The sequence below is a fragment of the Amblyraja radiata genome, chromosome 3 (assembly GCF_010909765.2).
Source record: "Amblyraja radiata isolate CabotCenter1 chromosome 3, sAmbRad1.1.pri, whole genome shotgun sequence".
In the NCBI taxonomy this organism is placed as follows: Eukaryota; Metazoa; Chordata; class Chondrichthyes; order Rajiformes; family Rajidae; genus Amblyraja; species Amblyraja radiata.
Window position 1 is genome coordinate 52,182,062 of NC_045958.1, and position 26,958 is coordinate 52,209,019.

General features: G+C 40.6%; 1 protein-coding gene across 1 annotated transcript in view; it reads left to right on the forward strand.

Moving 5' to 3' along the window:
* The first annotated feature begins 428 nt into the window (after positions 1 to 428).
* The window catches only part of LOC116971553 (prolow-density lipoprotein receptor-related protein 1-like), a 48,372-nt gene continuing 21,842 nt past the window's right edge, over positions 429 to 26,958 (forward strand). The window contains 16 exon segments of the mRNA XM_033018787.1: positions 429 to 453; positions 826 to 1,197; positions 10,152 to 10,523; positions 11,092 to 11,208; positions 11,292 to 11,408; positions 13,385 to 13,504; positions 13,615 to 13,740; positions 14,701 to 14,872; positions 15,661 to 15,885; positions 16,488 to 16,606; positions 16,682 to 16,821; positions 17,687 to 17,828; positions 18,694 to 18,840; positions 21,925 to 22,050; positions 22,955 to 23,077; positions 23,719 to 24,087. Coding sequence (XP_032874678.1) covers positions 429 to 453; positions 826 to 1,197; positions 10,152 to 10,523; positions 11,092 to 11,208; positions 11,292 to 11,408; positions 13,385 to 13,504; positions 13,615 to 13,740; positions 14,701 to 14,872; positions 15,661 to 15,885; positions 16,488 to 16,606; positions 16,682 to 16,821; positions 17,687 to 17,828; positions 18,694 to 18,840; positions 21,925 to 22,050; positions 22,955 to 23,077; positions 23,719 to 24,087 — 2,812 coding nt within the window.

A 26,958-nucleotide genomic window follows, 5' to 3' on the forward strand; every position in this document is an offset into this window, starting at 1 on the left:
GATTGTTGCTAATTACTTCCATCTCAATGGGGGTATTCTGTGGCATGTCATTTGGTTATGTCTCTTATTCTGGGGGTGACACTTGCCAGGTTGAAATGCACTGCTGTTCTGGATCTGTACAATGCATTCAATTCTAATGGAGATGTGGTACCAAATATTGTTGCTATGTTGATAAGATGTGATAGGCAGGTTGATGTCTCTTTTGTTAATTCCAACAGTTGTGCAAGGCCCCTGGTTGTTTGGATAGTTGAATGGAATTATTGCTTTCCATTCTGCTATAAATGCAAAGATTTATCCAATATAGCTGTTGTGATACTAGAGATGTCAAAGGTGAAAGTTGTAAATCTCGAGCTATTGATTCCAAATAGTGATAAATACTTGCATTTTGTATGTATTTTGTAAATATCTGATTGTATATTGTTGGTTAAATGAATCGTTGGATACAAAGACAAGGTAGGTAGATGGGCTTGAGGTACTAGGTTAGCTGGGTTTTTTAAACCACGGTGCTAAGCAGGTATGAAGGGCCAAATTAACTACCAAGTTCTTGATTTGAAAATTATCTGTTTTCACTTGCTTATGGCTGTCTTCAGACACTTGGCAACAATTCACTGGAATCACTTTTTTAATCCTTTTCTTGAAATTGTCACAGAATATCAGTGTATTGAACAGGTGATGGTACATCATATCATGGTCATATAAGAAGCTTGCATATTATATTCAAATGAAAGTTCAGAAGCTATTATAGATTATTTGATTTAAAGGCATCAAGTAGAAGTGCTAGTTATAATCAATCAAATGGTTTATATTTTAATGGTTCTTTTTCAGGAGACCTGGTTTGTCATCCAGATGAGTTTACTTGCTCCAGTGGAAGATGTGTTTCAAAAACATTTGTCTGCAATGGTGCTGATGACTGTGGTGATGGAAGTGATGAAGGTGGCTGTGTTGCACGTTCTTGTACCTCGCATGAGTTTTTGTGCAATAGTTCAGAATGCATCCCCCTGAACTGGTTGTGTGATGCACATGCTGATTGTGCTGACCGATCGGATGAATCTCCAGTCAACTGTGGCCATGTTCTCACATCAGTTGTGACGTGTCCCCCCAATGAGTTCACCTGTGATTCTGGTGAATGCATTTATCATCTCTGGGTCTGTGATGGTGATAATGACTGCGAAGATGGAAGTGATGAAGCCAATTGTTGTAAGTACACTTGATCCCTTTATATTTGATTAAAGATTGTAACTTTTGTTCCCGGAGCAGTGAGCCAGTCTACAAATGTACAGTGGAACAATTGAATTTGATAGACACAAGGAACTGCAGATGATGGAATCTTCAGTAAAACACAGTGTTTGAGTAACCCTGTGTGTCAGGCAGCATATGTACTGGATATGGATAGGTGATGTTTTGGGTCAGGACTGCAAATTGCCTATCCATGTCTTCCAGTGATACTGTCTAACTTGCTGAGTTACTCCAGCACTTATTCCTATTTGAAATTTACAAAATGGCAATATTAATGGTTCTGTAGTGAACAGCATGGTGAGGAGTACAGTTATCTTCTAATTTACTAAAGTTACTGAACCTATTCAAGAATTGCCTCTTCCAAAACAAAATGTATTTTGCCAAGTCGTTTCAATGAATGCCAAGCCATTCGGACCAGAGGTTCCTTAGTTTTGACCTAACAAGATATCATCAAATAGTAATGCTCTAAGTGGATCTTGTCATTATGGTATCTGTTTCTTGAACTTTGAATTTTAACTTTCATTTTCAGCACTTCCGAACTGTAAACCTGATTATTTCAAATGTGGTGGCAGTTGTATTCCTGAAAGCAAGAAATGTGACGGTTTTAAGGATTGCACTGATGGTAGTGATGAATTTGACTGCAAGAGTAAGTATTGCTGTTTCTTTCATAGCTAATCTTGTAATTCCGTACTTCAACCTTTTTTAAACTATTCTTCCTCCCAGTTCCAGACTGCACTGGGCCTTTTGATTTCCGATGCCGAAGTGGAGAATGCATAAATGTCACCAAATTGTGTAACCAGATACAAGATTGCAAGGACAGGAGTGACGAACCTCTTGAAAAATGCAGTAAGTGACTTTGACTATAACGGAGATTCCTGAATTTAAGAAATTACAGTAAAATTCCAATATCTTGAGAATGGAATAGATTACTTGCTGCTTGTTGATTTACCGCAAACTCATTTGGAAAATTAACATTTTCTTTGTCCACACATTGTCAAATTTCCTCTTCAAACCATTCTGCAATTGGCTCCAATGATACTAAACTGATAATTTTGTTTTTCTTGTTTAAGAAACCTAATATGAACTTCAATTTGGTTGCTTTAGCAATATATGATTTTATGGTCTTATTTTAAATTATTAACCAGTTATTCTACTTTAAAGTTATTCTCAATTTTATTGTGAACCCTCATTACAAACAGCTTGAATGTATTTGGGATCAAAAATAAACTCAATAAATGCCGAGATAGTGTTTGAATAATTATAGTATGTTTAAGAAAGAACTGCAGATGCTGGAAAAATTGAAGGTAGATAAAAATGCTGGAGAAACTCAGCGGGTGAGGCAGCATCTATGGAGCGAAATAATTCGGTTGGGGGGGGGGGGCGGGAAGAAGAAAGGAAGATGCGGAGGCAGTGGGCTGTGGGAGAGCTGGGGAGGGGAAGGAGGGAGATAGCAAGGACTACCTGAAATTGGAGAAGTCAATGTTCATACCGCTGGGGTGTAAACTACCCAAGCAAAATATGAGGTGCTGCTCCTCCAATTTGCGGTGGGACTCACTCTGGCCATGGAGGAGGCCCAGGACAGATAGGTCTGATTTGGAAAGGGAGGGGGAGTTGAAGTGCTGAGCCACCAGGAGATTAGGTTGGTTAATGCGAACTGTTCGGAGGTGTTGGGCGAAGCAATCGCCAAGCCTGTGCTTGGTCTCACCGATGTAGAGCAGTTGACACCTAGAGTCGCGGATGCAATAGATGAGGTTGGAGGAGGTGCAGGTGAACCTCTGCCTCGCCTGGAAAGACTGCTTAGGTCCTTGGATGGAGTCGAGGGAGAAGGTAAAGCGACAAATGTAGCATTTTCTGCGGTTGCAAGGGCAAGTACCAGGGGAGGGGGTGGTTTGGGAGAGAAGGGACAAATTGACCAGGGAGTTACGGAGGGCACGGTCTCTGCGGAAAGCAGAAAGGAGAGGAGATGGGAAGATGTGGCCAGTGGTGGGATCCCGTTGGAGGCGGAGAAAATGTTGGAGGATTATCTGTTGTATGTGACGGCTGGTAGGATGGAAAGTGAGGACAAGGGGGACTCTTGACTTTGTTACGAGTGGGGGGGATGGGGAGTGAGAGCAGAGCTACGGGATATAGAAGAGACCCTGGTGGGAGTCTCAGCCATAGTCGAAGAGGGGAACCCCCCTTCCCTAAAGAATGAGGACATCTCCGATGCCCTGGTTTGGAACTATAGAATAGAATGCAATTTATTGTCATTCAAACCTAGGTTTGAACGAAATATCATTTCTACAGTTTACACACAATCCAAGACCCACACTTAACACAGTTTTACACTATAGTCGAAGAGGGGAATTATATTATAGTATAATTATAGCATAACATTTAAGACCTAGACTATACATTTAAACTTGAATGTATTTACTATAACTTGAAATTATTTTACTTGTGGTATTGCACCTTGCATCAATGATTCTAATGAAATGTAGATGACTGATACCAACTCTAATTTTAAGACTGTAAGAAATGGGACGGAGATGCCACGTTGACCCCTTTGCTTGCTCTGTGATTTAATAAAAATAGTAGCTCATCTTTGTTTTCTGCTAATTGATCCTGGCCTAGATCCCTAGATTTCTTCAGTCCTGAAATGAATTTGCATGTCCCAATAGTTGGCTCGGTCTACTTAATGTCAAAGATTCACTAATCTAATGATGAAAATGTTCTTGGCTGACTCCAGGTTTCTGCATACTGAAAGTTATTGAAGGCTGGCTTTGTCAACAATAACTTTCAACTTTATTTCAAAACTTGGTTCTAATAATTCTGCTTATTTATTTCCAGACTTAAATGAATGCTTGGTGGGCAATGGTGGCTGTTCTCACATCTGCAGAGATCTTCCCATTGGTTATGAATGTGAATGTCCAGCTGGCTTTGAACTGGTTGATGGAAATCCTGTGCAGGTAAGTTGGTTTGATCCTCTTCTTTGAAACTGGCTTGCTAGTAAACATTTGATCAACCAGCATTTGCAGTGCCTTATCTCTAGAAAATGTCTACAATTTCTTCCTTGTAGATATTGATGAATGTCAGAATCTAGAGACCTGCAATCAAATCTGCTTTAACTTGAAGGGCAGCTTTAAATGCGATTGCCATAAAGGATATCACCTGGACCTACTCAGTGGGGTTTGCAAAGCTCTAGGCAAGTACAATGTTAAATGGCCAGTTACCTGACTGTACAATGCAGATGACTGATAACCAACTCTAATTTTGAGACTAAGAATGGGAGGGAGATACCACGTTGACCCCTGTGTTTCCACTGCCATTTAATTAAATAATAGCACATCTTTGCTTTCTGCTACTTTATCCTAGTCTAGATCTCGGCCTCTTCGGCCTGGATCTGCCTCAGCGCAGAGGGAGTACAAGGAGGGAAGAGACAGAGACAAAGACTTTCGCCTCCATCACAGTGAGGAGGTGCTTCGTGAACTCGCTGTGGTGGATGTTAATTTGTGTTTATTGTATGTTTTGTTATTTATTATTATTGCGTATGACTGCAGGCAACAACATTTCGTTCAGACCGAAAGGTCTGAATGACAATAAAGGAATCTAATCTAATCTAACCCTAGATTTCTTCAATCCTGAAATGAACCACTTCCTGATGTTGATCACAATCTCCTTTGTCTTGCTAACATTAAGGGAAATGTTGTTGGCTTGGCATCAGGTTACAAGGTTGTCAATCTCCTTCATGTACTCCGTCTCATTATTATTTTATATCCAGCCCGCTATTGTGGTGTCATCTGCAAATTTGTAAATTGAGTTGGATATGTATTTGGCTGCACAGTTGTGGGCATATAAGGAGTAAAGAATGGGACTGAGAATGCAAGGCATTTTGCTTTTCCACAGACAATGGAGTAATGTTTAATTCCATTTTCCAATTTGTATCTTTATTTTTGAAGCCATTTTGCAACAATTCTATTCCATTGGCCTCTGCTCCACTTCCAATTTGAGGAAACTATTTTGGAATTCCTAATTTTAGTTTGACTGGAGTTCGTGGTAGGCCATGGAAGAATGAGAAGGATTCATTAGGAACATTGTTCTCTTCAGAAAATGAAGAGCCTTCTGTGTTTAATCTATTAAGAGTTTTTTTTTTGTTGTTATCCAAATCAGGTGATGAGCCGAGTGTGATGTTTGCAAATCGCTATGATATCAGGAAAATCGGATTGCATCACTTGGAATACACTCTGGTGGTTGACCAGTTGAGAAATGCTTTAGCACTTGATGTTGACATTGGAACTCGGAAAATCTTCTGGGCTGACTTGGTATATCAGGCAATATTTAGGTAAGACTTCGGTGGGTGGGGGGGAGAGAGTAAATATCACTTGGTTTAAGCAGCAATCTAGTTTTATTACTTTGTAGTTCCAGTCGTGTAGTATAAATGTAGGCAGTCCTCCTGATGCGTGAACATGCCTGGGTGTGGTGAAGCTGGACAAGACTTTTGGAACAGCACAATTCTAAACATTTGCTACCTTTCATAAAACTTTTGTAAAATATTGCAAATATGTAAATGAGAACCTACAAAACTAGGATTATATAAATGTGACAAGCTGTAATTCACTGCTGTAGTCTTTAACACTTGCCTATTATTAGCCCAGGCTCTGTGGATACAACTCTACCTGGTGGTGGCTCCGATCTGTACATCATTGGATCCTTTGCAAACTGCCCAGTTTTATCTTTTCAACCCCCCCCCCCACCAGAATTATATGAAAGAATTGTGCCAATGACAATATTTGTTGCAGATCACTGTCTCTTCAATGCCCAGTTTGTTGCCCATGGATCTAATGAAAGTAATCTGCCAATTTTCACTGTGCTCTTTGAATTTCTTGTCATTGTAGCTAAAATTATTCAAAGTGTGCTTGTTCATCCATGAAAAGAATGAGCAGCCCATTTTTTCTACGCTTTCAAAGATCCCATAGTCATTGAATGCAGGGTAAAATTTGGGACAATATTGATCAATCAGGAATTACACATCTTCCCGCCAATGGATCCACTGATGTACAGCCGACCCGTTTTCACTACTTATTAATTTGAATACTTAAAGGTTTATGAATGCTTTCTTGCAGTAAATCATTGTCTGAACAAGATGGTGGAATGGGTATCTCCAAAGCTATCAAGGATGTAAAAATTCCTGCGGGAATTGCTGTTGACTGGATCTACAAGAACATTTATTGGACAGATGTGGGAATTAAAACACTGTCTGTGGCCAACTTTAATGGAACCAGAAGGAAGATTCTCTTTCAAACTGAAATGATGGAACCTTCTTCTGTAGTTGTTGATCCACTATCTGGGTAACTTTTTTAACTCCTATTGTACAGAGTATCACCATATCAGCGCAAATGGTTAAGGATCAGTTCAAAACTAATCATGCAACATAGGAAACGTTTTTTTCTTAAAATAATGATACTAATGGCTCTTGTCAGAATCACACTGCACATTCCATTAAATTGGGGTAAGGAGATGTTGGAAGCATTCATGTTCTCTACCTGATATAGAAATTGCTTTGTGTAAGAAAGAACTGCAGATGCTGGGAAAATCAAAGGTAGACACAATGTTGGAGTAACTCAGCGGGTGAGGCAGCATCTATGGAGAGAAGGAATGGGTGACGTTTCAGGTCGAGACCCTTCAGACGCCAGCATTTTGTGTCTACCATAGAAATTGCTTCAATCTGCGAGGTTTCATTTAAAGTTAAAAGATTTAGCTTGGTTAATTATGAAGGCTCTTGCTCAGTAAATTTGTGTTCTTGCATGTGAGATGTGGTAACTTCACGCACTAGAAATGAGCTTTATGCTCTTATTGTAATAGGATAGATGTATACTGGAATAGTAACTGTCTCTGCAACCAAGTATCCTTTGTTAATTAAAAGCCGCTGCTTGCTTTTGGAATAACAGGTTTATATTCTGGTCGGACTGCGGTGAGCCAGCAAAGATTGAAAAAGCAGGAATGAATGGTGCTGCCCGCCAGCTGTTGGTAACCAGTGGGATTCAGTGGCCAAATGGCATTGCACTAGGTAAGTAGATAACTAATCCTTTTTTGTGAGCATTTTATGAATAAAACCTTATCCATCACACAATTATTTCCTAGACCTTGTGAAGAGGCGTCTCTATTGGGTTGATTCCAAGCTGCACACGTTGTCATGCGTAGATCTAAATGGTCAAGATAGAAGAATGCTATTACACTCTGGAATATTCCTTGGCCATCCTCTTGCTCTAGCTATGTTTGAGGTAAGATGTCAACACTGCTGCTTCAATAATGTGCACATAAACCACGACCAAACTTGGGCTATAACCACATTGGTTACCACTTGACCAAAATATGAACTCACCTGAATCTTCTGAATTCGTAATCGGCAGGGCAGTACTCTGCATATCACCAACTTCTTGCTCTCTTGCCGCAGGGTTGAAGGTTGCAGTTTACGATTGTCTAGGTTGGTGCTGGTAATTCTGTAGGAATCTGCCTGTCAGCTATTGAGGCCCAGGCAATGCCTTCAGTTGATTCATGCTGGTCTTTAACATGCTGCCTGAAATCCACTCGTTGCTTGGAACCATTGACCTCCCTGGAATGTTCCCTGGTGTTCAATATCTGGCTGCATAGACATTGAATGCAAGTCCATCATGGTAGAATCAGTGTGATCTTTGCAAGCAACTTTCAAGGGACCATTTAGCAATGAGGCTTGATGTCTTGTGAAGCCTCTAGAATAAATCTATTTATTGGAAGGTAAACGGGTGTACAATTTAGCATCTTGCTATGTTTGGATTCTAAAAACGTGGTCATGCTGATGATGGATATAACTCTTATGCGTGAGCGTAGGAGCAGCAGGATTGTAAAAAGCCACATGAAAAGGTCACCAAATGCATCTCAAGCAGTTGTAACTTGATTGTGAAAGTATTACTGAACAATTGAAATAGATCCAGTAAATGGCTGAGGCAGAATTTTGTCCAATGGATGAAAAATCAATTGCATGCAAATAATACATACCTGGGTTTTAATTCCAGTTGCTAAGATGTTGACTAAAAATACTTTTTGTTGCATAATTTGTGGTCACCAAACAGTAGTTGTTATTCCAAGTGAAACATACCTTGCTTTTAGGATCGTGCCTTTTGGATTGACAGCGAGAGTGAAAACATTCATAGTGCCAACAAGTTTACGGGGGCCAATGTGCTAACTTTAGCCTCCAATCTTGATGAACCTCATGATATTATTGTTTATCATGATTTAGTTCAGCCATCAGGTAAGAAATTTGACATTGATAGTTGTTCTACGTGGGGAAACTTTAGTTTTTTGTGAGCTTGTTGCGAGCATAACCATGCCAAAACATGGCATTTTCTTGCCAATAACACTTGGGGTACAGGCTTTGACGATAAATTGGATGGCGTTTGCCACTTAATCCATATTATAATTATAATGCATATTTCCGTAACCTAAATTGGAGTTTGTTATAAGGGCCAAATGGTTTTGACATGATTTTGACTGAGACCTCCTTGAGTTGCTATCTTGGAGAAAAGTCTGGCAGGAAAGATCACTTTCCATGTAACCTACACACAGGAGTTAGACATTCTCAAGAGCACAGCTGCACTATGGGTAAACACTAAACTTGACAAGTAGTCACTTCAAGTGATATCTGTACAATGATGCTGTTAAACAATGAAACATACAGGCTTTAGTATTTTTGTTTGCAGAAACAATTTTATAGCTATTTTTGAAAATAATGCAAGAAAACCGAGTCTGAAACTATCTAGCCCTTGCCTTACTTTTCCCATAGATCCCGTTGTTTCTATGACACTGATTTCATAGGAAAAATAACTCTCTTATTTTATCTGATCGACCAATGCTTCCTATGCACTTATCAATGATGATGGGGGTAACTAATAGTCTGTTATACTGGTAAATGCCTAATATTAGTTTCTAATTGGAATGTGTGCACCTTGTTTGGAGAGGATGATAGTAGATGATTTTTAATTTAACCTATCTTCGTGAAAAGTTGTGAATTATCCGATTTTATCTAATTTAATCAACTTATTTTGACCCACTTACAGTGACTATGATGTCCAACAATACCTTATAACATTGGCCCATGATTTGTTTCATCAACAGGCAAAAACTGGTGCAATCAGAGTTTTAATGGAGGCTGTGAATATCTCTGTCTTCCTGCTCCTCAGATCAATATTAATTCAACTAAATTCACATGTGTTTGTCCAGATGGCATGCAATTGATTGAAAATGGAAATCGGTGTATAAATGGTAAATAGTACAATTAATATGAATAGCATTGGATGTTACGGCTTGGCTTCCACCAGGACAATGGGGAAAGTGCATGAGAAATCAATGTGCAATTGAATTGGAATATGGTCCCTTATTCAAACAATCTTTTGGGTGTAGTAATTGAAGGCTCTCATAGATAATTTATCATGCTTCAGTGCCTGGGACATTAAATACTCCAAATTTAAGTCTGCATCTGGATGAGAAACTGGCCTAACTTGAAGCTTAATGGACTGCTGATCTTTGTAAGCTGTTCCAACAGTTTGATGTAAGCACTGCTCAATAGGTGAGCACTGGTCAAATTGTGGGCTGGGCCAGCTTTCGCTGGGAGCATACAAAATGTGTAAGAAGGAACTGCAGTTGCTGGTTTACACCGAAGATAGACACAAAATGCTGGAGTAACTCTGCGGGACAGCATCTCTGGGGAGAAGGAATAGGTGACGTTTTGAGTCTGGTCCCCTCATCAGATTCTAGTAGTCTGATGTTGGGTCTCGACCTGAAACGTTGCCTATCCCTTTTCTCCAGATTCTTCTATTATAGATTATTTGATTTAAAGGCATCAAGTAGCAGTGCTAGTTATAATCAATCAAATGGTTTATATTTTAATGGTTCTTTTTCAGGAGACCTGGTTTGTCATCCAGATGAGTTTACTTGCTCCAGTGGAAGATGTGTTTCAAAAACATTTGTCTGCAATGGTGCTGATGACTGTGGTGATGGAAGTGATGAAGGTGGCTGTGTTGCACGTTCTTGTACCTCACATGAGTTTTTGTGCAATAGTTCAGAATGCATCCCCCTGAACTGGTTGTGTGATGCACATGCTGATTGTGCTGACCGATCGGATGAATCTCCAGTCAACTGTGGCCATGTTCTCACGTCAGTTGTGACGTGTCCCCCCAATGAGTTCACCTGTGATTCTGGTGAATGCACTTATCATCTCTGGGTCTGTGATGGTGATAATGACTGCGAAGATGGAAGTGATGAAGCCAATTGTTGTAAGTACACTTGATCCCTTTATATTTGATTAAAGATTGTAACTTTTGTTCCCGGAGCAGTGAGCCAGTCTACAAATGTACAGTGGAACAATTGAATTTGATAGACACAAGGAACTGCAGATGATGGAATCTTCAGTAAAACACAGTGTTTGAGTAACCCTGTGTGTCAGGCAGCATATGTACTGGATATGGATAGGTGATGTTTTGGGTCAGGACTGCAAATTGCCTATCCATGTCTTCCAGTGATACTGTCTAACTTGCTGAGTTACTCCAGCACTTATTCCTATTTGAAATTTACAAAATGGTAATATTAATGGTTCTGTAGTGAACAGCATGGCGAGGAGTACAGTTATCTTCTAATTTACTAAAGTTACTGAACCTATTCAAGAATTGCCTCTTCCAAAACAAAATGTATTTTGCCAAGTCGTTTCAATGATTGCCAAGCCATTCGGACCAGAGGTTCCTTAGTTTTGACCTAACAAGATATCATCAAATAGTAATGCTCTAAGTGGATCTTGTCATTATGGTATCTGTTTCTTGAACTTTGAATTTTAACTTTCATTTTCAGTACTTCCGAACTGTAAACCTGATTATTTCAAATGTGGTGGCAGTTGTATTCCTGAAAGCAAGAAATGTGACGGTTTTAAGGATTGCACTGATGGTAGTGATGAATTTGACTGCAAGAGTAAGTATTGCTGTTTCTTTCATAGCTAATCTTGTAATTCCGTACTTCAACCTTTTTTAAACTATTCTTCCTCCCAGTTCCAGACTGCACTGGGCCTTTTGATTTCCGATGCCGAAGTGGAGAATGCATAAATGTCACCAAATTGTGTAACCAGATACAAGATTGCAAGGACAGGAGTGACGAACCTCTTGAAAAATGCAGTAAGTGACTTTGACTATAACGGAGATTCCTGAATTTAAGAAATTACAGTAAAATTCCAATATCTTGAGAATGGAATAGATTACTTGCTGCTTGTTGATTTACCGCAAACTCATTTGTAAAATTAACATTTTCTTTGTCCACACATTGTCAAATTTCCTCTTCAAACCATTCTGCAATTGGCTCCAATGATACTAAACTGATAATTTTGTTTTTCTTGTTTAAGAAACCTAATATGAACTTCAATTTGGTTGCTTTAGCAATATATGATTTTATGGTCTTATTTTAAATTATTAACCAGTTATTCTACTTTAAAGTTATTCTCAATTTTATTGTGAATCCTCATTACAAACAGCTTGAATGTATTTGGGATCAAAAATAAACTCAATAAATGCCGAGATAGTGTTTGAATAATTATAGTATGTTTAAGAAAGAACTGCAGATGCTGGAAAAATTGAAGGTAGATAAAAATGCTGGAGAAACTCAGCGGGTGAGGCAGCATCTATGGAGCGAAAGAATTCGGTTGGGGGGGGGGGCGGGAAGAAGAAAGGAAGATGCGGAGGCAGTGGGCTGTGGGAGAGCTGGGGAGGGGAAGGAGGGAGATAGCAAGGACTACCTGAAATTGGAGAAGTCAATGTTCATACCGCTGGGGTGTAAACTACCCAAGCAAAATATGAGGTGCTGCTCCTCCAATTTGCGGTGGGACTCACTCTGGCCATGGAGGAGGCCCAGGACAGATAGGTCTGATTTGGAAAGGGAGGGGGAGTTGAAGTGCTGAGCCACCAGGAGATTAGGTTGGTTAATGCGAACTGTTCGGAGGTGTTGGGCGAAGCAATCGCCAAGCCTGTGCTTGGTCTCACCGATGTAGAGCAGTTGACACCTAGAGTCGCGGATGCAATAGATGAGGTTGGAGGAGGTGCAGGTGAACCTCTGCCTCGCCTGGAAAGACTGCTTAGGTCCTTGGATGGAGTCGAGGGAGAAGGTAAAGCGACAAATGTAGCATTTTCTGCGGTTGCAAGGGCAAGTACCAGGGGAGGGGGTGGTTTGGGAGAGAAGGGACAAATTGACCAGGGAGTTACGGAGGGCACGGTCTCTGCGGAAAGCAGAGAGGAGATGGGAAGATGTGGCCAGTGGTGGGATCCCGTTGGAGGCGGAGAAAATGTCGGAGGATTATCTGTTGTATGTGACGGCTGGTAGGATGGAAAGTGAGGACAAGGGGGACTCTTGACTTTGTTACGAGTGGGGGGATGGGGAGTGAGAGCAGAGCTACGGGATATAGAAGAGACCCTGGTGGGAGTCTCAGCCATAGTCGAAGAGGGGAACCCCCCTTCCCTAAAGAATGAGGACATCTCCGATGCCCTGGTTTGGAACTATAGAATAGAATGCAATTTATTGTCATTCAAACCTAGGTTTGAACGAAATATCATTTCTACAGTTTACACACAATCCAAGACCCACACTTAACACAGTTTTACACTATAGTCGAAGAGGGGAATTATATTATAGTATAATTATAGCATAACATTTAAGACCTAGACTATACATTTAAACTTGAATGTATTTACTATAACTTGAAATTATTTTACTTGTGGTATTGCACCTTGCATCAATGATTCTAATGAAATGTAGATGACTGATACCAACTCTAATTTTAAGACTGTAAGAAATGGGACGGAGATGCCACGTTGACCCCTTTGCTTGCTCTGTGATTTAATAAAAATAGTAGCTCATCTTTGTTTTCTGCTAATTGATCCTGGCCTAGATCCCTAGATTTCTTCAGTCCTGAAATGAATTTGCATGTCCCAATAGTTGGCTCGGTCTACTTAATGTCAAAGATTCACTAATCTAATGATGAAAATGTTCTTGGCTGACTCCAGGTTTCTGCATACTGAAAGTTATTGAAGGCTGGCTTTGTCAACAATAACTTTCAACTTTATTTCAAAACTTGGTTCTAATAATTCTGCTTATTTATTTCCAGACTTAAATGAATGCTTGGTGGGCAATGGTGGCTGTTCTCACATCTGCAGAGATCTTCCCATTGGTTATGAATGTGAATGTCCAGCTGGCTTTGAACTGGTTGATGGAAAATCCTGTGCAGGTAAGTTGGTTTGATCCTCTTCTTTGAAACTGGCTTGCTAGTAAACATTTGATCAACCAGCATTTGCAGTGCCTTATCTCTAGAAAATGTCTACAATTTCTTCCTTGTAGATATTGATGAATGTCAGAATCTAGAGACCTGCAATCAAATCTGCTTTAACTTGAAGGGCAGCTTTAAATGCGATTGCCATAAAGGATATCACCTGGACCTACTCAGTGGGGTTTGCAAAGCTCTAGGCAAGTACAATGTTAAATGGCCAGTTACCTGACTGTACAATGCAGATGACTGATAACCAACTCTAATTTTGAGACTAAGAATGGGAGGGAGATACCACGTTGACCCCTGTGTTTCCACTGCCATTTAATTAAATAATAGCACATCTTTGCTTTCTGCTACTTTATCCTAGTCTAGATCTCGGCCTCTTCGGCCTGGATCTGCCTCAGCGCAGAGGGAGTACAAGGAGGGAAGAGACAGAGACAAAGACTTTCGCCTCCATCACAGTGAGGAGGTGCTTGGTGAACTCGCTGTGGTGGATGTTAATTTGTGTTTATTGTATGTTTTGTTATTTATTATTATTGCGTATGACTGCAGGCAACAACATTTCGTTCAGACCGAAAGGTCTGAATGACAATAAAGGAATCTAATCTAATCTAACCCTAGATTTCTTCAATACTGAAATGAACCACTTCCTGATGTTGATCACAATCTCCTTTGTCTTGCTAACATTAAGGGAAATGTTGTTGGCTTGGTATCAGGTTACAAGGTTGTCAATCTCCTTCATGTACTCCGTCTCATTACTATTTTATATCCAGCCCGCTATTGTGGTGTCATCTGCAAATTTGTAAATTGAGTTGGATATGTATTTGGCTACACAGTTGTGGGCATATAAGGAGTAAAGAATGGGACTGAGAATGCAAGGCATTTTGCTTTTCCACAGACAATGGAGTAATGTTTAATTCCATTTTCCAATTTGTATCTATTTTTGAAGCCATTTTGCAACAATTCTATTCCATTGGCCTCTGCTCCACTTCCAATTTGAGGAAACTATTTTGGAATTCCTAATTTTAGTTTGACTGGAGTTCGTGGTAGGCCATGGAAGAATGAGAAGGATTCATTAGGAACATTGTTCTCTTCAGAAAATGAAGAGCCTTCTGTGTTTAATCTATTAAGAGTTTTTTTTTTGTTATCCAAATCAGGTGATGAGCCGAGTGTGATGTTTGCAAATCGCTATGATATCAGGAAAATCGGATTGCATCACTTGGAATACACTCTGGTGGTTGACCAGTTGAGAAATGCTTTAGCACTTGATGTTGACATTGGAACTCGGAAAATCTTCTGGGCTGACTTGGTATATCAGGCAATATTTAGGTAAGACTTCGGTGGGTGGGGGGGAGAGAGTAAATATCACTTGGTTTAAGCAGCAATCTAGTTTTATTACTTTGTAGTTCCAGTCGTGTAGTATAAATGTAGGCAGTCCTCCTGATGCGTGAACATGCCTGGGTGTGGTGAAGCTGGACAAGACTTTTGGAACAGCACAATTCTAAACATTTGCTACCTTTCATAAAACTTTTGTAAAATATTGCAAATAAGTAAATGAGAACCTACAAAACTAGGATTATATAAATGTGACAAGCTGTAATACCATTCACTGCTGTAGCCTTTAACACTTGCCTATTATTAGCCCAGGCTCTGTGGATACAACTCTACCTGGTGGTGGCTCCGATCTGTACATCATTGGATCCTTTGCAAACTGTCCAGTTTTATATTTTCAACCCCCCCCCCCCCACCAGAATTATATGAAAGAATTGTGCCAATGACAATATTAGTTGCAGATCACTGTCTCTTCAATGCCCAGTTTGTTGCCCATGGATCTAATGAAAGTAATCTGCCAATTTTCACTGTGCTCTTTGAATTTCTTGTCATTGTAGCTAAAATTATTCAAAGTGTGCTTGTTCATCCATGAAAAGAATGAGCAGCCCATTTTTTCTACGCTTTCAAAGATCCCATAGTTATTGAATGCAGGGTAAAATTTGGGACAATATTGATCAATCAGGAATTACACATCTTCCCGCCAATGGATCCACTGATGTACTGCCGACCCATTTTCACTACTTATTAATTTGAATACTTAAAGGTTTATGAATGCTTTCTTGCAGTAAATCATTGTCTGAACAAGATGGTGGAATGGGTATCTCCAAAGCTATCAAGGATGTAAAAATTCCTGCGGGAATTGCTGTTGACTGGATCTACAAGAACATTTATTGGACAGATGTGGGAATTAAAACACTGTCTGTGGCCAACTTTAATGGAACCAGAAGGAAGATTCTCTTTCAAACTGAAATGAAGGAACCTTCTTCTGTAGTTGTTGATCCACTATCTGGGTAACTTTTTCAACTCCTATTGTACAGAGTATCACCATATCAGCGCAAACGGTTAAGGATCAGTTCAAAGCTAATCATGCAACATAGGAAACGTTTTTTTCTTAAAATAATGATACTAATGGCTCTTGTCAGAATCACACTGCACATTCCATTAAATTGGGGTAAGGAGATGTTGGAAGCATTCATGTTCTCTACCTGATATAGAAATTGCTTTGTGTAAGAAAGAACTGCAGATGCTGGGAAAATCAAAGGTAGACACAATGTTGGAGTAACTCAGCGGGTGAGGCAGCATCTATGGAGAGAAGGAATGGGTGACGTTTCAGGTCGAGACCCTTCAGACGCCAGCATTTTGTGTCTACCATAGAAATTGCTTCAATCTGCGAGGTTTCATTTGAAGTTAAAAGATTTAGCTTGGTTAATTATGAAGGCTCTTGCTCAGTAAATTTGTATTCTTGCATGTGAGATGTGGTAACTTCACGCACTAGAAATGAGCTTTATGCTCTTATTGTAATAGGATAGATGTATACTGGAATAGTAACTGTGTCTCTGCAACCAAGTATCCTTTGTTAATTAAAAGCCGCTGCTTGCTTTTGGAATAACAGGTTTATATTCTGGTCGGACTGCGGTGAGCCAGCAAAGATTGAAAAAGCAGGAATGAATGGTGCTGCCCGCCAGCTGTTGGTAACCAGTGGGATTCAGTGGCCAAATGGCATTGCACTAGGTAAGTAGATAACTAATCCTTTTTTTGTGAGCATTTTATGAATAAAACCTTATCCATCACACAATTGTTTCCTAGACCTTGTGAAGAGGCGTCTCTATTGGGTTGATTCCAAGCTGCACACGTTGTCATGCGTAGATCTAAATGGTCAAGATAGAAGAATGCTATTACACTCTGGAATATTCCTTGGCCATCCTCTTGCTCTAGCTATGTTTGAGGTAAGATGTCAACACTGCTGCTTCAATAATGTGCACATAAACCACGACCAAACTTGGGCTATAACCACATTGGTTACCACTTGACCAAAATATGAACTCACCTGAATCTTCTGAATTCGTAATCGGCAGGGCAGTACTCTGCATATCACCAACTTCTTGCTCTCTTGCCGCAGGGTTGAAGGTTGCAGTTTACGATTGTCTAGGTTGGTGCTGGTAATTCTGTAGGAATCTGCCTGTCAGCTATTGAGGCCCAGGCAATGCCTTCAGTTGATTCATGCTGGTCTTTAACATGCTGCCTGAAATCCACTCGTTGCTTGGAACCATTGACCTCCCTGGAATGTTCCCTGGTGTTCAATATCTGGCTGCATAGACATTGAATGCAAGTCCATCATGGTAGAATCAGTGTGATCTTTGCAAGCAACTTTCAAGGGACCATTTAGCAATGAGGCTTGATGTCTTGTGAAGCCTCTAGAATAAATCTATTTATTGGAAGGTAAACGGGTGTACAATTTAGCATCTTGCTATGTTTGGATTCTAAAAACGTGGTCATGCTGATGATGGATATAACTCTTATGCGTGAGCGTAGGAGCAGCAGGATTGTAAAAAGCCACATGAAAAGGTCACCAAATGCATCTCAAGCAGTTGTAACTTGATTGTGAAAGTATTACTGAACAATTGAAATAGATCCAGTAAATGGCTGAGGCAGAATTTTGTCCAATGGATGAAAAATCAATTGCATGCAAATAATACATACCTGGGGTTTAATTCCAGTTGCTAAGATGTTGACTAAAAATACTTTTTGTTGCATAATTTGTGGTCACCAAACAGTAGTTGTTATTCCAAGTGAAACATACCTTGCTTTTAGGATCGTGCCTTTTGGATTGACAGCGAGAGTGAAAACATTCATAGTGCCAACAAGTTTACGGGGGCCAATGTGCTAACTTTAGCCTCCAATCTTGATGAACCTCATGATATTATTGTTTATCATGATTTAGTTCAGCCATCAGGTAAGAAATTTGACATTGATAGTTGTTCTACGTGGGGAAACTTTAGTTTTTTGTGAGCTTGTTGCGAGCATAACCATGCCAAAACATGGCATTTTCTTGCCAATAACACTTGTGGTACAGGCTTTGACGATAAATTGGATGGCGTCTGCCACTTAATCCATATTATAATTATAATGCATATTTCCGTAACCTAAATTGGAGTTTGTTATAAGGGCCAAATGGTTTTGACATGATTTTGACTGAGACCCCCTTGAGTTGCTATCTTGGAGAAAAGTCTGGCAGGAAAGAAATCACTTTCCATGTAACCTACCCACAGGAGTTAGACATTCTCAAGAGCACAGCTGCACTATGGGTAAACACTAAACTTGACAAGTAGTCACTTCAAGTGATATCTGTACAATGATGCTGTTAAACAATGAAACATACAGGCTTTAGTATTTTTGTTTGCAGAAACTATTTTATAGCTATTTTTGAAAATAATGCAAGAAAACCGAGTCTGAAACTATCTAGCCCTTGTCTTACTTTTCCCATAGATCCCGTTGTTTCTATGACACTGATTTCATAGGAAAAATAACTCTCTTATTTTATCTGATCGACCAATGCTTCCTATGCACTTATCAATGATGATGGGGGTAACTAATAGTCTGCTATACTGGTAAATGCCTAATATTAGTTTCTAATTGGAATGTGTGCACCTTGATTGGAGAGGATGATAGTAGATGATTTTTAATTTAACCTATCTTCGTGAAAAGTTGTGAATTATCCGATTTTATCTAATTTAATCAACTTATTTTGACCCACTTACAGTGACTATGATGTCCAACAATACCTTATAACATTGGCCCATGATTTGTTTCATCAACAGGCAAAAACTGGTGCAATCAGAGTTTTAATGGAGGCTGTGAATATCTCTGTCTTCCTGCTCCTCAGATCAATATTAATTCAACTAAATTCACATGCGTTTGTCCAGATGGCATGCAATTGATTGAAAATGGAAATCGGTGTATAAATGGTAAATAGTACAATTAATATGAATAGCATTGGATGTTACGGCTTGGCTTCTACCAGGACAATGGGGAAAGTGCATGAGAAATCAATGTGCAATTGAATTGGAATATGGTCCCTTATTCAAACAATCTTTTGGGTGTAGTAATTGAAGGCTCTCATAGATAATTTATCATGCTTCAGTGCCTAGGACATTAAATACTCCAAATTTAAGTCTGCATCTGGATGAGAAACTGGCCTAACTTGAAGCTTAATGGACTGCTGATCTTTGTAAGCTGTTCCAACAGTTTGATGTAAGCACTGCTCAATAGGTGAGCACTGGTCAAATTGTGGGCTGGGCCAGCTTTCGCTGGGAGCATACAAAATGTGTAAGAAGGAACTGCAGTTGCTGGTTTACACCGAAGATAGACACAAAATGCTGGAGTAACTCTGCGGGACAGCATCTCTGGGGAGAAGGAATAGGTGACGTTTTGAGTCTGGTCCCTTCATCAGATTCTAGTAGTCTGATGTTGGGTCTCGACCTGAAACGTTGCCTATCCCTTTTCTCCAGAGATGCTGCCTGACCCGCTGAGTTACTCCAGTACCTTGTGTCTATCTTCACTGGGATTAAATGCTTTGGGCTGACTTGGCACGTGCCAAGGTATTATTTCACAACAACCATGGTCATTGTATTATTTCAGGAATCACATTAAGATCTTGTTGGAAACCAGTCATGTTGAAGCCTAGAATCTGAATTTCCTCTATTTTGAAGCAGAATTAATTATTTTGTAGATGGCCCTAATATACTTGGTATTGGTCTCTCCACAAATCAAATCAAATTTGGAAATGGCTGCATTTTAAATAAAAATTAAACATAGCTTAATTATGTAAATATCATAGCTTCAAACTATTGTAGTGAAATGTAACTAGATTTTGCAAAGACTTCTCAAAGACAGCATAATGTAGCATGCTCTACAATAATTGGTGCAAGTGAATAAAATCTGCAAAACATGCAGATATTGAAACGGTTTGGTCTTTAACTATCCTGAATTATTCATGCTTATCAAAGCTGCAGGAAATCCTATACAGTCATTGGTCTCGTGTATAAATGTGTGCAGGCTTAATACTACTGTTCTTAGCCTCAGTCTTTCAATCCAGATTTTGCATAGCAAATCAAATTCTAGTGTTTTGTCTAATTGAGATTCGTTATTCATCCAAAATATTTTGTATGGACCTCTTTTCATGAAGGGCTGTAGGGAAAATGCTGGGAGCTATAGGCCGGTGAGCTTAACATCTGTAGTTGGTAAGTTACTGGAGAGTATTCCGAGGGATAAGATATACAGGCATTTGATGGGCAAGAGCTAGGGATAGTCAGCATGGTTTTATACGTGGGAGATCGTGTCTCACAAATCTGATTTCTTTTGAAGACTTGACCAAAAAGGTTGAGGGCAGAGCTGTCGATGATGTGTACATGGCGTTCGACAAGGTTCCGCATGGTAGGCATCTCTGGAAGATTAGATCACATGGGATCCAAGGAGAGATAGCTGAATGGATAGCACATTGGCTCCATGGAAGGAAGCGGTGGGTAATAGTGGAAAGTTGCTTCTCGGACTGGATGCCTGTGACGAGTGGCATGCCTCAGGGTTCGGTGCTGGGCCGGTTACTATTTGTCATCTACATCAATGATTTGGTTGAGAACGTACAGGGCAAGATTAGCAAGTTTGCTGATGATACAAAAGTTAGTGTTTTGCACATAGTGAAGATGATTGTGAACGATTGCAGCAGGATCTGGATCGATTGGCCAGGTGGGCGGAGGAATGGTTGAAGGGATTTAATACAGAGAAGTGTGAGATCTTGCATTTTGGGACGTCGAACAAGGGCAAGACCGACACAGTAAATGGTAGGCCTCTGGGTAGTGTTGTAGTTTAGTGGGATCGAGAAGTACAGGTGCATGGTTCCTTGAAGGTCGAGTCGTAGGTAGATAAGGTAGTCAAAAAGGCTTTTGGCACTTTGGCCTACATCAGTCAGAGTATTGAGTATAGAAGTTGGAAGGTCATGTTGCAGTTGTATAAGATGTTGGTGAGACTGCATTTAGAATATGGTGTTCAGTTCTGGGTACCATGTTATAGGAAAGATATTGTCAAGCTTGAAAGGGTTCAGAAATAATTTACGATATTGCCAAGGTTAGAGGGTGTGAGCTATAGGGAGAGGTTGAGTAGGCTGGATCTCTATTCCATGGAGCGCAGGTGGATGAGGGGAGATCTTATAGAAGTATACAAAATCATCAGAGGAATAGATCAGGTAGATGCACAGTCTTTTGCCCAGAGTAGGGGAATCGAACACCAGAGGACATGGATTCTAGGTGAAGGGGAAAAGATTTAATACGAATCAGAGAGGTAACATTTTCACACAAAGGGTGGTGGGTGTATGGAACAAGCTGCCAGAGGAGGTAGTTGAGGCTGGGACTATCCCATCGTTTAAGAAACAGTTAGACAGGTACATGGATAGGACAGGTTTGAAGGGATATGGACCAAGCACAGGCAAGTGGCACTAGTGTAGCTGGGACATTGTTGGCCGGTGTGGGCGAGTTGGACCGAAGGGCCTGTTTCCACACTGTATCACTCTATGACTCTATGTCACTTGTGTAATTATCCTATCAAGTGAAAATATCCTTTGTTGCCTTGTCTATTAAATGAGGTGCACTCTGGTCTGTTCTTGCAGCCTTTGTTTTTAAAAGGTTTTGTTTGGGGAATGTCTGGGAGGGAATCTTGACTACACACAGCTGTAACTCACTTAATGGATAACGTAACCAGTTTCATCATGAGTTGCGATATGTATGCAGCTGAGAGGTAATGTAGTACCGGTGGAATTGAGATGAAATTGGTTTAGCCAGAATGCAAAGGATGACTATCTACCTAGATTGAGCAAAGACACCAGTGGGGAAACTCAGTAGGTCAGACTGAATCTGGCAGAAACTGAACAGTTGACATTTTGGCTTGGGACACTTCCATTTCCCTACACAAATGCTGCCTGACCAAACTTACCTGCCTGTTTTGTAAGTTAAAACCGTAATGCTTTATCCAAATATTTAGTGGAATGTTTCCTCTGTTAGCTTCAAACGCCACTTGTGGGGCATCAGATTTCATTTGCCATAATGGGCAATGCTTACTTAGTAAATGGAGGTGTGATGGTGATGTGGATTGTCAAGATGGATCTGACGAAAGCCCAGCACTCTGCGGTAAGTTTCTTGTGCTGTCGCAACATATTTTGTGGCAGCTCACAATTTTCAACTTGGGAGAAAGAAAATATTTAACATTTTTGATTTCTGGGGTAATTCGTGCTATTTTTAATCACATTCATTTTTTACCATTTAATTTAATTTGCTCTTTCAATGGGTTTTATATGACTACTGTTTGACGTTTGATTTTTAAAATCCTTCCCAAGCTCTTCGGGACAGTTCAACCATGTTAATGTTTGGTTTCTAAAGTTTGTTGGGTCCCTTTGACTCCAATCATTATTGGCTTGGCTGCCAAATTTTCAGGTTTAAAAAAAAAAAGTGTATTTATTGCTAGAAGCTAAAGACCCATACTTTCACCTTGTTTAGTTTATTTTAGAGATACAGTGTGGAAACGGGCCCTTTGGCCTACCGGGTCCGTGCCGACCAGTGATCCCCGCATATTAACACTATCCTACACACGAGGGACAATTTTTACATTTAACAAGCCAAATAACCTACGAACCTGTATGTTTTTGAAGTGTGGGAGGAAACCGAAGTTCTCGGAGAAAACACACGCAGGTCACGGGGAGAATGTGCAATCTCCGTGCAGACAGCACCCGTAGTCTGGATCGAGCCGGGTTCCTGACGCTGCAAGCGCTGTAAGGCAGCAACTCTACCGCTGTGCCACTGCGCCTGTTGACCAGCTCTAGTGAGACTCTTCAATTAATTTAATGTCTTCAAACTGAACACTAGTCCTAAATCTGGATTTCTAGTACAAGGAGATGAAAGAAAACAGAGGACATTGAATTTAATAAAATTTTCCTGTATCACTTGGGAGATCGGATTGTAACTTAATGCATTTGACAGCATTTTGAGAATGGGTTTGGTCCGTACATCTACGTTTGTTTTGTGTTGCTCACTCTAGACATGGATACCTGTGCTATTGATGAAATCCACTGTGGCCCAAGGTCATTAAGGTGCATTCCAGTCTCTTGGAAGTGTGATGGAGAGAAGGACTGTGAAAGTGGATATGATGAAGAGGATTGTGGTAAGTAGATTTAAAATTCTCCATGACCTCTAAACATTCACAGTAAATGTTGCGCTCGTAAGCTGATCTGCACCAGATCTATTCAGCATATTTCTCTTGTTGGCCAATGTTTCTCCTATAATTAGTGGTGGGTATTTGGAACAAACTTCCAGAAGAGGTCGTTGAGGTGGGACTATCCCAACATTTAAGAAAGAGAGAGACAGGCACATGGATAGGACAGGTTTGAAGGAATATGCGCCAAACGCAGGCAACTGGGACTAGTGTAGCACAGACATGTTGGCCGCTGTGGGCAAGTTGGACCAAGGGGCCTGCTTTCACACCATTACTCTATGACTCTATAATTATATCACGATGTGCTTTCTCCATTCAATATGACCTTTTGGGGCTCCTGGGCTTAAGGAGGTGCTTTGCTATTTCTTTACCCTTGTGATTCACTGGCTAGGTTTTATCCTCTTTATAGAATCCCCCTCAAGGCTATAGTTTCCGATCCCTGACTATTTGGTACTTTCTAATGTGTAGCCCCAAATCTTCTGGCAGGCACTAGTGGTTTAAAATCTCTTCAAAATGTTTTATGTCCATGCACAAGTCTTCAAGAAACTTGATTGTGTAGAAAGATTAGTTAATGTTTTAATGTTTTTCAGGCAATCTTTCTTGCGGTACAGATGAGTTTACTTGCTCCATTGGCAGATGCATTTCTGTGGCCTTTGTATGTAATGGTGAAGATGAATGTGGTGATGGCAGTGATGAACAGGGTTGTCCTACGCATTCCTGTGCTCCACACGAGTTTCGTTGCACAAATTCTGAATGTATCCCTTCCAGTTCGGTATGTGACAACCGTGTAGATTGCACTGATGAATCTGATGAATCGTGGGTGCAGTGTAAGAATATTCTTGCTCCTGCAACCTGCTCTCCTGATGACTTCCTTTGTGGTTCTGGTGAATGCATCCACCGTCGCTGGTACTGTGATGGTGATACGGATTGTAAAGATGGAAGTGATGAAGTCAACTGCTGTAAGTGGTATAACTTGTATTTGCTTTGAGTGGTAATGACTAGGATGACCCATAAATTCGAGCTCAAGCTGAAAATATAAATAGATTTGTGCTACTGGAATTGATTCCTTTTTAGAATTAAGTGAACACATAGGTAAATTTAGCATCACTAAAGTGGCAGTCCTATTCCTGTTGTATATTATCATGACTTAAGGTCATTCAATATATGCTGGCTTCCAGAAGAACAGTTCCATCCCCCGTAGCCCTAGGTTATTTTCCCAATGCCTATCAATTTTGCTTTGGCTCCCTGCATTAACTGGACACTGCATTTTCCTTTAATTTACCAGTGCATAGAAACATAGAAAGATAGAAATTAGGTGCAGGAGTAGGCCATTCGGCCCTTCGAGCCTGCACCGCCATTCAATATGATCATGGCTGATCATCCAACTCAGTATCCCGTACTTGTCTTCTCTCCATACCCTCTGATCCCCTTAGCCACAAGGGCCACATCTAACTCCCTCTTAAATATAGCCAATGAACTGGCCTCAACTAGCCTCTGTGGCAGAGAGTTCCAGAGATTCACCACTCTCTGTGTGAAAAAAGTTTTTCTCATCTCGGTTTTAAAGGATTTCCCCCTTATCCTTAAGCTGTGACCCCTTGTCCTGGACTTCCCCAACATCGGGAACAATCTTCCTGCATCTAGCCTGTCCAACCCCTTAAGAATTTTGTAAGTTTCTATAAGATCCCCTCTCAATCTCCTAAATTCTAGAGAGTATAAACCAAGTCTATCCAGTCTTTCCTCATAAGACAGTCCTGACATCCCAGGAATCAGTCTGGTGAACCTTCTCTGCACTCCCTCTATGGCAATAATGTCCTTCCTCAGATTTGGAGACCAAAACTGTACGCAATACTCCAGGTGTGGTCTCACCAAGACCCTGTACAACTGCAGTAGAACCTCCCTGCTCCTATACTCAAATCCTTTTGCTATGAAAGCTAACATACCATTCGCTTTCTTCACTGCCTGCTGCACCTGCATGCCTACTTTCAATGACTGGTGTACCATGACACCCAGGTCTCGCTGCATCTCCCCTTTTCCTAATCGGCCACCATTTAGATAATAGTCTGCTTTCCTGTTTTTGCCACCAAAATGGATAACCTCACATTTATCCACATTATACTGCATCTGCCAAACATTTTCCCACTCACCCAGCCTATCCAAGTCACCTTGCAGTCTCCTAGCATCCTCCTCACAGCTAACACTGCCCCCCAGCTTAGTGTCATCCGCAAACTTGGAGATATTGCCTTCAATTCCCTCATCCAGATCATTAATATATATTGTAAATAGCTGGGTCCCAGCACTGAGCCTTGCGGTACCCCACTAGTCACTGCCCGCCATTGTGAAAAGGACCCGTTTACTCCTACTCTTTGCTTCCTGTTTGCCAGCCAGTTCTCTATCCACATCAATACTGAACCCCCAATGCCGTGTGCTTTAAGTTTGTATACTAATCTCTTATGTGGGACCTTGTCGAAAGCCTCCTGGAAGTCTAGATACACCACATCCACTGGTTCTCCCCTATCCACACTACTAGTTACATCCTCGAAAAATTCTATAAGATTCGTCAGACATGATTTACCTTTCGTAAATCCATGCTGACTTTGTCCAATGATTTCACCACTTTCCAAATGTGCTGCTATCCCATCTTTAATAACTGACTCTAGCAGTTTCCCCACTACCGATGTTAGACTAACTGGTCTGTAATTCCCCGTTTTCTCTCTCCCTCCCTTCTTAAAAAGTGGGGTTACATAAGTCTCTGAATTTCTCCCAGTCCTCTGGTATGCTGCTTTTTCTGGCTAATTTGTACGCATCATCCTTCGCTTTGATACTATCCCTGATTTCCCTTGTTATCCACGGATGCACTACCTTCCCTGATTTATTCTTTTGCCAAACTGGGATGAACAATTTTTGTAGTTCATCCATGCAGTCTTTAAATGTCTTCCATTGCATATCCACCGTCAACCCTTTTAGAATTAATTGCCAGTCAATCTTGGCCAATTCACATCTCATACCCTCAAAGTTACCTTTCTTTAAGTTCAGAACCATTGTTTCTGAATTAACAATGTCACTCTCCATCCTAATGAAGAACTCAACCATATTATGGTCACTCTTGCCCAAGGGGGCACGTACAACAAGACTGCTAACTAACCCTTCCTCATTACTCAATACCCAGTCTAAAATAGCCTGCTCTCTCGTTGGTTCCTCTACATGTTGATTTAGATAACTATCCCGCATACATTCCAAGAAATCCTCTTCCTCAGCACCCCTGCCAATTTGATTCACCCAATCTATATGTAGATTGAAGTCACCCATTATAACTGTTTTGCCTTTGTCGCACGCATTTCTAATTTCCTGTTTGATACCATCTCCAACTTCACTACTACTGTTAGGTGGCCTGTACACAACACCCACCAGCGTTTTCTGCCCCTTAGTGTTTCGCAGCTCTACCCATACCGATTCCACATCCTCCCAACTAATGTCCTTCCTTTCCATTGCGTTAATCTCCTCTCTAACCAGCAACACTACCCCACCTCCTATTCCTTTCTCTCTATCCCTCCTGAATATTGAATATCCCTGGATGTTCAGCTCCCAGCCTTGGTCACCCTGGAGCCATGTCTCCGTGATCCCAACTATATCATAATCATTAATGGCTATCTGCACATTCAACTCATCCACCTTATTACGAATACTCCTTGCATTGAGACACAAAGCCTTCAGGCTTGTTATTACAACGCTCTTACCCCTTATACAATTATGTTGAAAAGTGGCCCTTTTTGATTTTTGCCCTGGTTTTGCCTGCCTACCACTTTTACTTTTCACCTTGCTACCTATTGCTT